Here is a 12,698-nt window from a genome sequence, read left to right as displayed (position 1 = left end):
TTTAAATTATTGTTTAAACGTTTTTAAAGGGAAAAGTACCATCAATCATTAGTTATCAATGTTTAAACTATTTGATAGAGAAATGTAAAGGGATTAGAATTATTTTCCCTCTTCTTTCCATCCTCACCTCTTACATTCTCAAATTTTGTCCTTTTTTTTTATAAAAAATTAATATAAAATGTTGACGTGACTTAATCGTGACCGTTCAAATAAGAGGAGAGGAAAGAAAAGGGAAAAAAAAAAAAAAAAGGAGAGAATCTTACTCTAATGTAAAGTGGTCTGATCTCATTAGTTTACAGTAACACAGACACACAGACTGCTGCATGGCATGAACAAGCCGTACAGGTGGTAAATCAGTATAGATCCATAAATATTAATGGCAGCAGCACTGCCAAGATGAAGAGACCTAGACAAATGAGTTGAGATCAATTAATTTCAGATTTTCTTTTTCACAAATGATATTAATATATCCTAAATTCCTCTAAAGTATGGAGAGGTGGGAAAATTTAAATCCGAAAAAATAATAAATAATTTACATTAAATTTATCTAAACTACGAGAAGATGCAAGTCTTTGAACCTAAAACACGAACGCAGGAAAATCATAGTTCAAATGTGAGTCTTTGGACCTAGAACTCGAACCTAGAAAAATCTCTATCATCCTTCTTCAGTAATCCAGATCAATTAAATTTGTTTCAAATCAGAATTTCCTCCACAAATTAATTAATTAATGTAAAGCCAACAAGACATGAGATGACATTGAAGTGTACAACTGCTTAACTTCAATATTTTGACTCATATTCAATAATGTTATTCTTACCACAATTTTATACCACATTTCTTTACCATCTTAAGTGGCAGATGAGTTGGACAGCCACATCATCTAAATTAATTAGCATTTAATCAAAATGTTAATCAATAATTAATAAAAAGATTGTTAATTAAATGATGATTGTAGTATACAATTAGCATTTAATCAAAATGTTAATCAATAGTTAATAAAAATATTATTAATTAAATGATGATTATGGTATACGAGGAATCTCATTCTTTCACCTAAGATTATTGAAGTGTTTTAATTAATAAAAAGATTGAAATTAAATGATGTACCTTGTTCAACTCAAATGCCACTAAGATGGTATGAAAATGTGGTACAAAAACATGGTATGAATAGCATTACTCTTTGATATTTTGAGAATAATGATCACTTGCCTGGCATTTAGCTCATAACAAAAATAAATAAATAAACCATTTTGAAGTATTATATTGGAGTTGGTACCATGATTTCCTTTTAAAATTAATGGACTAGATTCTAGATAATATATAATTTCAAGGAAAAAGATTAATTTCATTAACCATAACTAGAAAACACTAGAATGAAAAGCAGATACAACCATAAGATTGGTGCATGTCATAGAGACAAACCAACAATCACCACTACTAGCTAGAAATCGATAATATAACAAAAAGTCGAAACTTGAAACAAGGACCAACCACTAATTTAGAAAAAAAAAAGACCATTCTACTAATTGGATAGCTACTAGCCATGCATGTATGCATGCATGCAAAGTCATGAAACCCTAAACCAAAAATGATCAAGGACGTGGAAGAAGGCCACCAACTCCACCACCAACGCCACCGCCAGTAGCACCACCAACGCCACCGCCAGCACCACCAAGACCACCGCCAGCACCACCAACTCCACCACCAACGTCACCGCCAGCACCACCAACACCACCGCCATCAGCACCGCCTAATCCGCCAACTCCACTGAGACCACCAGCACTACCACCAATACCTCCTACTCCTATTCCACCAACTTTCCCAATCCCTCCACCAATTCCACCGAGAACCGGCATCACCCCGCCAACTCCAACAAAACCTCTCATCCCTGCAAACCTACAAACGCCGCCAAAGATGCACTTCTTGTCACGAAGACTAGTAGGTAACTCCGCCATTGGTACACTTGCATGCACAACCATTGTATGCTGATCGGTTGTGATTCCATGACCATCATCACCAGGCACCTTGCGTGCACTAGTTGCATGTAGTAGCGCTGATGAAAAAGCAAGCACCAAAATGACACGCCACATCTCTATCTTTTGCAACTCTCTCTCTCTCTCTCTCTTGGTGGTTTTGCTTTCTGTGAACAAAACCTTGAATGGGTTGTGCATGGTTTATATAGGGGAGTCCGCCGAGTGGTGAAGAGGTGTGAAGGTGGGGGGCTGTTGAGGGTAATAATGAAAGGTTAGGGTTTGTAGTAAATGATGAATTGGGGGAAGAGTTTAGACCTCTTGGATCGTTAATGGTCCCAAGAAAGAAAAAGGAAACCAAAAAACAAAATTGAATGGAGGCTTGAAATTTTCGGATAAGAAGAATGGATAGTTAGGTGGAATGAAAAGAAGAGAAAATTTAAGGAAGTGAGTTAATATCATGGCATTCTTGTTACGTACTACCAAATCTGGTTGTGTTTTATGACTCGTGTGCTCCTACACGAATTCCTTTTCTCTGAGCTGGTATACTAGGATGCTTTGGAATATATGAAACTATACTAGGTCCATATTGACCAAGACAAGCTGGTTGAGAGATTGCTGACCTGGCAATTAGTTAATACTGATGTGGCAGTTAGTTAAGAACTGTTGCAACAGTTAGTTAGAATTGTTAAAAGTTGTTAGAATGGATAAAACTATTTTCTTCCAGTGCAAGATAGGTTCTCTTGGCCTATGCAACAAGTGTAAATCATTCATTGTAATCACTTGAGCAATATATAATCTTTCATTTCATTCTCTCTCTTCGTTTCTTTCTCAATTCATAGTTTTTTGGTTTACTTTTGCTTCTCTACAAACCTCTGCACTTATGTTATGAAGGTATCTAAGCCGATCGATCCTCGATGCCAATTTCGTTGTGTAATTGCTTACTGATGGTATGATAATTGCTAGTTTTTCTTAGTTTGGGCAAGATTTGCTGTTGCTTCAGGTTCTTGATCTTAACTTTCCATAAGTGCACATAAACTGTTTGATTGAATGTGTCTGTAAGGAAATGGGTAGTAATATGTCAAAGTTTGAGGCTGATAACCATGGTTTGTGATGGTTTTAAGGACAATAGCCATTCCTTCGTTGAAGAAATTTGATAGTATACTCAGATAGGCCGATTACCATTGAGTAATTTGATTTTCTTGTTAGAAAGACTGATAGCCATTTAGTGATTTATTAATCTTTCGGTGGGATAAGCTATTCTTGATTTCACAAGATTGTTCATTGGGATAAGTAGTTTCTTGATCAAATTTTGCATCTAGGATATTATTACAATGGCCGAATCTTCTGTTAGAATCGAGGGTTTGCTAGAAATGCTTACAGAAAGATAATTTTGTCAAGTAGAGTTACCAATTTCAATCAGTGCTTAGGGGCTATGATCTTTTTGATTTCTTCAATGGTGAATCTCCTTGTCCTCCTAAGTTTGTTATCAATACAGACACTGGTGTTTATAAAGATTGGGTGAAGAAAGATTTGGCCTTCCTTAGTCTTCTTACAGCTACTTTGTCATATGATGCCATAGATCTTGTGGTTGGTTGCAAAACATCTTAAGAGGCCTGGAGTTGCTTACAAGACATATTTGCTTCAATATCTAGGGTAAGGATTAATCAATTGAAAACAGAATTCCATACTGCACAGAAAGGTGGGGAATCAGTGGATAAATTTCTTTTGAGACTTAATGGCATAAAAGATCAACTTGTATCTGTTGGTGAAAAAGTTACAGATAATGATTTCATTATTGTTACCTTATCTGGTTTACCTACTGAGTTTGAGGTGATTCACATTGTTATTCTTGCAAAAGACTCATCTATGTCTTTAAAAGATTTCAGGGCTCAACTTCTTGGAGTTGAAGCAAGCATTAAATCAAGATTGACATCTCTTAATACCTCAATGGCAGCAATATATGTTAATGGAGAAGGGTCTAATTCCCAAAGATTTCAAGGAGGATATCAAGGGTATGAGCATGGAGAGAACTTGAATTCACAAGGAAATCAAGGAGGCTATGAAGGGGATCTTACTAGATTTCAAGGTGGTTCAGTTTATATGGAGAATAGAAATAGATCTTTTCAATCACAACACAGAGGCAATTACAATGGGGGAAATTATAATAACTCAAGATCCTTTTCTAGTAATTTGGAAATAAGACAAGCAATGGAAGTAATGGTAATTTCTCTGGTAATGGAAAAAGTTCTCAAACTTCTTATGACAATAGCTTCTCAGGTAATAATACTCAGTAGTTCTCTAGAAATGGTTCTCATAAGGAAAATAATTGGAATGAGAATACAAACTACAGGTCTGCAGTTTCACCAGAATGTCATATTTGTTCAAGAAGATGACACACTGCACCCAATTGTTTTCACATGACAGATAATGGTTCTATTCTTACAGTAAGCTTTGTTGTTTGTCAGATATGTGGAAAAAGAGGCCACATAACACTTGAGTGTTATCATAGAAACAATTTATCATATCAAGGTAATCCACCACCAAGCTCTCTCACTACAATGATTGCACATGCTCATATTGAGTCACAGAATGTTCCAGTTCATGAATTCTCCAATGGTGAAGCATGGATAGTGGACACAAGGGCCACACATCATATGACTGTCAATCTTAATGCTCTATCCAATGTTAATCCTTACAATGGAGATGAGAAAATAATTGTTGGCAATGGTGAAGTTCTGAAAGTAAAACACATTGGTTATACTACTCTTGTTACACCTCATAATGCCTTGATTTTGAATAATATTTTATATGTACCTTAAATTACTGGAAATTTACTATTTTTCAAGAAATTATGTAATGACAATGATTGTTGGTTTATCTATAATGATATGGATTTCTTTATACAAGACAAAGCATCAAGGGTGATTTTGTATCAAGGAATGAGTGATGGTGGAGAGCTGTTCAACATTCCATTGAATGTGTTTGCAAACTTTTGCTTCAAAGCTGAGTAGGTGTGCTGCATTCTTGGGGAAGAAAATAAAGACTAATGTTTGGCATCAAAGTCTGGGACATCCATCTGAGGAGGTGCTAGCTACAATGTTAAAGGATTCCAACATCTTAGTTAGTAAAGATTCTTGTCAGTCTATTTGTTCTTCATGTATTGAAGGGAAAATGAGTAGGCAGTCTTTTCATATTATACAAAGTAGTGCTGGTTCTTTGTTTGAAAAGATACACTCTGACGTATGAGGACCAGTTCCAAAACAATCTATAGAATGGTATGGGTTTTACATGAGATTTGTTGATGAATATTTAAGATTTGTGTGGATATTTCCAATGTTGAATAAATCAGATGCTTTTCCTATCTTTTTGGCAAATAAAGGAATTGTACATATGAAATCTTGTCCCTATACTTCCCAACAAAATGGCATTGCTAAAAGGAAACATAGACGTATAGTGGAAACTGCAATCGCATTGATGACATAAGCCAATTTACCTTAAATGTTTGGTATCATGCATGTTCTCATGTTGCCTTGTTAATAAATAGAATGCCATGCAAGAATTTGAGTTTAAATCTCCATATCAGTTAGTTTTAGGAAAAGTTCTTGAGGTGTATAACTTTAAAGTTTTTGTAATTGATATACATCATTTTTCAAGGCTATACAATGTGAATAAATTGCAGTCAAGATCTTCTCAATGCATATTTCTTGGTTATGCATTAGGGTACAAATGAGCAATTTGTTATGATTTACAAAATAAAAGACTGATATTATCTAGACACATTATATATGATGAAGAAATTTTTGCATACATGAACTCTGGTATTCAAGAATCAAAAGTATCCTCAGTATTACAAAATACAAGGCAGGTTCCAGTTGTTATACAGTTACCGATTCCTATTGTTACTTCTTCTGTGGAGTTATCAAATAATTTTGTGCATCATAAAACTTACTTAGAAGCAATATCAAGTGCTGCAACTCAGCATCAGTCAAAGATAAGTTCAATACCAGATACAGAAATACAGTTAATAACTAATAATGGTTTGAGTTCATCAGATATACAAAATTCATCTTCAACTTCAAACCCCCATCATCATCACTCCAATTCACAACAAACATATCACTTTTGATGCATGTCCACAATTCATAAATAGAGGTGATTCTTCCTCTATCACCACAAACACATTTACATTCTAAGATTAACGTACCTATGCAACATTCAGTTTCTCTGCATACAATGATTACAAGATTGAAAAGTGGAGCAATTGAAAAGAAGAATTATGCAGCATTTCTAGCAAGATTTCCTGAATTACTATCATTAGAGATTGATGATTATGGGCTATTTTTTGGAGGTTTTTCATATGTTATTGAGACCACTGATGCTAAAGAACCATATAGTTTTAGAAAAGCTGCAGGAATGTCATAATGGCAAAATGCTATGTAAAAGGAATATGATTCCCTTAGAGCACAAGGCACTTGGATTTTGGTTCCAAAACCTAGTGATAGGTCTGTTGTTGGAAGTAAATGGGTATATAAGGTGAAGAAGAATCCATATGGTAGCATTTCAAGGCACAAAGCAAGGTTAGTAGCTCAAGGGTTTTCTTAGGAACATGGAGTGGATTACTTTGAGACATTTAGTCCAATGATAAGGCATACAACAGTGAGAATTATCCTTGTTGTAGCTACAATTAATCATTGGGAGTTGAAGCAATTGGATATTAAAAATGTCTTTCTACATGGAGTCTTACAGGAAGAGGCTTACATAAAGCAGCCACGGGTTTTTGTTGATCCAACATGTCCTAATCACGTCTACAAACTCATTAAGTCATTTTATGGACTTAAACAAACACCAAGGGCCTGGAGTTCGAAGTTTACAAGCTATGTTTGTGCTATGGGATTTCAAACTTCCTTGTCTGATACAAGCTTGTTTACAAAGAATGATGACACTGATATTATCATACTACTATTATATGTAGATGATATCATCTTGACAGACTCAAATCCTACAAAAATACATCAGGTTATTAAGGAATTATCTGAGGTATTTGGCATAAAAAATCTTGGCAAGCTCACTTATTTCTTGGGACTTCAAATCAAGTATCAGTCAAATAGAGATATCTTTGTGAACCAATCAAAGTACATTAAGGATCTCATGCATAAGGTAGGCATGGAGTCTTGTAAACCTGTTACTACCCCTTGCAAGCCTCACGACTCTTTACTTATAATAGAAGGAATACTTTTGAGTGATCCCACATTCTACAGAAGCATAGTTGGTTCTTTGCAGTATTTAACCTTCACTAGGCTAAACATTGCCTTTACGGTTAACTTGTATGCCAGTTTATGACTTCACCAACTGATATTCATTTAGGGCAGTAAAAAGAATCCTTAGACATCTTTAAGGGACATTACAGTATGGCATTGTCTATTCTGCAGTGGCATAACCAACTCTTAATAGTTTTTTAGACTCGGATTGGGTTGCAGACCTAAACACGAGGAGGTTTGTAATTGGATACATTGTGTTTCTAGGTAACAACACCATTTCATGGCAATCGAAGAAGCAAAACTATGTCTCTCGTAGTTCTACAAAGGTTGACTATAAGGCATTGACTCATACGACAACAAATGTTGCCTAGATAAGAAATGTATTTAAGGATTTGGAGTTGTTTCTTCCTACTCCTCTAGTTATTCATTGTGATAACATGCCCGCAATAGCCTTAAGTGCTAATCCAATTTTTCATTCTTGAATTAAATACCTTGATACGAATTATCACTTTGTTCGAGAGAGAGTTCAACAAGGTGATTTAGAGGTCAACTATATTCCCACTTAAGATCAGTCAGCTAACATATTAACTAAAAGACTTCATGGACCTTTGTTTGTTAAACATTGCTACAATCTTAAGCTGAGGAACCCAAGCTGTGATTGAGGGGGAATATTGACCAAGACAAGTTGGTTAAGAGATTGCTGATGTAGCAATTAGTTATTACTGATGTGGTAGTTAGTTAAGAACTATTGTAACAATTAGTTAAAGTTGTTAGAATGGGTAAAATTGTTTTCTTACAGTGCAAGATAGGTTCTCTAGGCCTATATAACATGTGTAAATCAATCATTGTAATCACTTGAGCAATATACAATCTTTCATTTCATTCTCCCTCTTCTATTCGTTTCTTTCTCAGTTCATAGTTTTCTAGTTTACTTTTGCTTCTCTGCAAACCTCTGCACTTGTGTTGTGAGTCCAAATGCTTTCTTTCCAACAACATACAGAGTTGTCTCGTTTTATGATTATGTTCACGTGTTTAGCGATGAAAATTAGGTATCAAACTTCTTATTTAAGTTAATTGAATCTTAGACATTAGTTATAAGTGAAGATGCTACCACTAAAATGTTGTGGTAATTGTTTATTTGTATATCTACTGACCAGAAGGTTATAATTTAGTAATTGCATGGTTGACTTTGAAACTGTGGATGGAAAGGAAATTGATGAGATTTGACGCACCTAAGGTTTTGAAACTTTTGACATTAAAATCTTAGTATAATTGGAGGATACAAAAATATTAAGCATAATTGTGTGCATGAACATAATATTATGTTTCATGATTAAGATATACCCCTAATCCTGTAAATACCATCACCAGATCAGAGCTATGGATGTAGCATTTTATAAATTTGAAATTGAAAGTAAATAGAAATGGCTTGTGGTTATCTCTCCCTCATTACAAAGAACTTAATCATTGCAGTAGCCATAGCCATCTTATTTTTTTACTTCGTATGCACGTAGTCAATATGTTTGACCTTTAGTTTCCTGCAATTTTCTTCTCTTAATTAAGCACCAAATTAAATTCTTGTTAATTATTACAATTCAATTGTTTTTCAATAAGCGCCGAAGTATAGTGTCGGGAAAAATGTGAAGATTTTCTTGATTGCAATGCCTTTTGCACGAGAGTTGATTTTAAGGGAGGAAAATGCTATCCACCACTTTATCAATTTTGTTGTTGTGAAACATAATAGTTGCCTTGTGTATTGAGCGATTGGAAGGGACGGGGAAAGAAGTTAAAATTTTCTGCATTCATTTTGTGTGTGGTCTTTCTCTATAACTTCTATCATTGATTGACATTTGTTAATAAGTTTAAGCTCCTTAATTTTATTGTCATAAACTTAACATACACATGTCAATCAATGATAGAAACCACAGAAAGGCCACACACAAAATAAGTACACTAGATTTGATCTTCATAGAAAAGGCATCTTATATAATTTTTGTTGTTGTAAATAAACTTCCTTTGAATAAAAAGTAACAAAAATTTTAGAAAGTAACAAACATCTTCTTATTTTAGTTTTTCTTTTCCTTTGATATGACCATATTAATTCTACTTTAAGGGAGGAGTTATATATATATATATATATATTCTAGTCCAATATTCTACTCTGACATCTTCTTATTTTAGCTTATCTATCAAAGTCTACACCTTATGATCATGTTTGAGTTTACCGATGAGATGATTACTAAACCATAAGCAACAATAAGAAAATAAGAGACAGTGGATGTGACTTTGTACTAAAGAATGATTCTATTTTATGATAATTAAACATAATATTATTGTGCATTACATGAGTTAGACAGTTAGTTAGGAGTAGTGTGCTCACCTCTTGCACCATAGTTCAAATCACTCTCTCATATATTAGAGTTGTTTTATTACAATATTGTCTTGTAAGAAAAACGTTAAATTAATGTTACGATTTAGATATCCTAACATGAAATGTTCATATTTAATTCCATCACTTGATTGTCTTCTTTCAATGAGCAAAATTTTGTCTGTATATCTAAATTTTATTCAAAAGACTCTTCTTGATAAAGTCGCTCTTGGCACTTGAAGATGATATCTCTAGTATGTAATTTATATGCATCATATTTATGCAAACAAGAGATAGAGAGCAATAGTCACCTCAAGTAATTTCCCCTCACAATACTCCTAAAAAATCTGCATGGGGGTTTAGAATAGAAGGTCCATTTTTACAATGACAATTATTGGACCACAAAATAGAGAAATATGCTCGTTGTGTGACACAACATGTTCATTAGGACTTCAAATGTGGCAATATATAACTAATATCCAGATCAAGACCAAGCAAACTTTTAATTGTATCTACATGAGAACTCCTAACCAAATAATTTTACAATGCAAACGATGTCATCCATGAAGCTCATTACAAAGCTCTCCACATACCTCCTGGGCAAAACGATAACCAATAATGGCGTTATGACCAGCCTAAGCACTAGAGGTTTTGTCATTGTTCCCACAAGACCTATGCAAGTGAGTTCTAATTCCTTGTATGTGTGCATATGTATGTGTTCTATTTATAACGAAATAAACGACTTTTTGGAACTGGATATCAATTTGAAACACGCAGTTTTGTTATACCTAATCGATATTTCGCCTTGATTCATGTTGTTTGATCTATATTTGTAATATTGAAATGAACATTTGATCAAATATCGACAACACATTAACTACCTATAGATTGATATGCAGTACCATTCAGTCATTATCTTTATAACAATTTAGTTAGTGTTTTGATAATAATGTGTGCTAGGCATGCAGTACACGTAGTTTCTATTAGCAAAATCAAGCCACAGATCAGAGGATGGAAGGGAATGAAACGCTTTACATAACATAATAACTTAACCTAATAGAACATTTAGACTGCAGCTCCCCAATAAACAAAAAAAATGTGGGAGGTCCCATGTTCGATGTTCCTAGCTAGTGAGTTTGCTTGACTGTGGCCATAGGCATGGTGAAAATCCTCCATAGCCTCTCCAAACCCCAAAAAGGTTGGATAACCGTGGCTTGTGGCCAATTGTCCCCTTTTTTAGGGGAAAAAAAAAACCTAACAAAATATTTCTCATTTCACCTAAAAGATTAATATGATTATTTTATTTTATTTTATTTTTGTGCTAATTAAATCTAAGAAATTCTTGTGATTTGTTACCCACTTATTGGTGATATGGTGTTTGGGCTTAGGGCATGTTTAGTATGACCTCAACGATGTGAAACTAATTTTTGGTTGGAACATGAATGAAAATGTTAATATTATCCTTTTAACCTTAAATAAATAAAATAATGTATATCTAAAACATGTTTTTCATTTTTGGTTGGAACATGAATGAAAATGTTAATATTATCCTTTTAACCTTAAATAAATAAAATAATGTATATCTAAAACATGTTTTTCTTACTTCCAAAACATGCATAGCATGTCTTGAAAATTATAGTTATTTATAGTAGTAGATGCCACTGCTTAACAAATTTTGGTAAATCACAGTCGAAGAAGGAAGATGACGAGGCAGATGCATGTGCAAAGACGAAAGAAGCAGCAGATGCAGTCAAAGATGGAGCCAAAGAAGTGAGACAAACATGTGAGTTCATGAGAGACACAGTGGAAACGACTGCCAAATCCGTAAGAATCGATATCCATTTACACAATCATGCTTAAATTAGTACAACCACAATGATTTCAAGGAGAGATTATTGGATCATTGATTCTAACTGTAAAAAGTTTTCAATGCAAAATTTACTTGTGGGAATTGAGCGTCTCACATGGTTAAAGAAAAACTAAAACAAAAAATAATTCTTACATCTCAATCAGTGTGGAGGTGTCAAGCAAATCGCTAACCTTTTGTATATGAGGCCGAAGTGTAGGCCTAGTTGATTACCTTTGTCCGGCCTTGTCTAAAAGCAATATTATTATTTGTATATTTGTTCATTTGTTCGTTTAATCTTTTCATGATTTGTTAATTTATGTGTTGATACTTGATTATAGGAAGCAATTTTTTCTCAAATTTTTGTATGTTTTGAAAATCAGATGAACAAAATGGCAAAAGAGACAACAGAGAAGGTAACTGAAACAGCGGAAACCCTAACCAACAAAACAAAGGGCACCGTCTCAAGCGCATGGGGAGTGGCCAAGAATACTACGGAGATTATCAAAGACAAAGTAATGGGCAAGTGAAAAAAAAAGAAGTATGAAGATTAGCAACAACTAATAAATCTGATTTACAAATTCTTAACAACTATTCCATCATTTAATGCGAGTTTCTTTACATAATAGCATTCTAAAATTAATATTTCAAAGGAAATGAATTCTATACTTACTCCTTGAAACACCACAAATCCAAAAGATCCTCTTATTGTTATGATTTTAATATCAAAATAAGAATTTTGCTACAATACTACATGTATTTAATACAATCACCATCTCGACCGTCAAATTGTAGTAAAATAATATTTAGAGAGAGAGAGGAGAGAAAGATGACAAAGATATGGGAGAAGGGGTTCAACTATCTAGCTTGATTGATTTCTCCTTGGTCTTGTGCCTTTATTTATACTAATCAACATGGACTTTACTTGTCCTCAAGTAGTACCAATCATGCTTGAAAATGGTCTTTTAGATCTTATAAGATTCCTATTTCTAGTTTACATAATCACATTCCTATAATAATACTACTTGTAATGCTCCCCCATGAATGTGGAGAACTAAAGAAGTATTCGTATTAGGTCTTTAGGCAAATGTGGAAGCAGTTGATAAAGTCTTTTCGTCAGGCACATGCAATGCATATACCAGTCTCACAAGTAGGGATGCATATAAAAGTATAGTCTTACCAAAACCTAGCTACGGTAAACCCAATGGACAAATCCCTAGTCTAAGGAGAAAATGTGAGTTAACGTAATGTT

General features: G+C 34.0%; 2 protein-coding genes across 2 annotated transcripts; one reads left to right on the top strand and one right to left on the bottom strand.

Moving 5' to 3' along the window:
• Positions 1-1,593: 1,593 nt before the first annotated feature.
• LOC137736081 (glycine-rich cell wall structural protein-like) lies at positions 1,594-2,091 on the bottom strand. Its single transcript, XM_068475419.1, has one exon. The coding sequence runs from the start codon at positions 2,089-2,091 to the stop codon at positions 1,594-1,596; it is 498 nt and encodes a 165-aa protein (XP_068331520.1).
• Positions 2,092-10,123: 8,032 nt separating this feature from the next.
• LOC137736623 (uncharacterized protein ECU03_1610) lies at positions 10,124-12,384 on the top strand. Its single transcript, XM_068475861.1, has 3 exons — positions 10,124-10,280; positions 11,290-11,424; positions 11,830-12,384. The coding sequence occupies exons 1-3, from the start codon at positions 10,146-10,148 to the stop codon at positions 11,974-11,976; spliced, it is 417 nt and encodes a 138-aa protein (XP_068331962.1). The 5' UTR covers positions 10,124-10,145; the 3' UTR covers positions 11,977-12,384.
• Positions 12,385-12,698: the final 314 nt, after the last annotated feature.

The sequence above is a fragment of the Pyrus communis genome, chromosome 6 (assembly GCF_963583255.1).
Source record: "Pyrus communis chromosome 6, drPyrComm1.1, whole genome shotgun sequence".
Taxonomy (NCBI): Eukaryota; Viridiplantae; Streptophyta; class Magnoliopsida; order Rosales; family Rosaceae; genus Pyrus; species Pyrus communis.
This window is presented reverse-complemented; position numbering and strand designations above follow the sequence as displayed.

Excerpts from the sequence above, each read along its gene's own strand:
- LOC137736623 (XM_068475861.1), top strand. The coding sequence starts at position 10,146 with ATGCAAACGATGTCATCCATGAAGCTCATTACAAAGCTCTCCACATAC. Across the intron at positions 10,281-11,289 it reads TTCCCACAAGACCTATGCAA|TCGAAGAAGGAAGATGACGA; the intron begins GTGAGTTCTAAT and ends GGTAAATCACAG. Across the intron at positions 11,425-11,829 it reads TGGAAACGACTGCCAAATCC|ATGAACAAAATGGCAAAAGA; the intron begins GTAAGAATCGAT and ends TTTGAAAATCAG.
- LOC137736081 (XM_068475419.1), bottom strand. The coding sequence starts at position 2,091 with ATGTGGCGTGTCATTTTGGTGCTTGCTTTTTCATCAGCGCTACTACAT.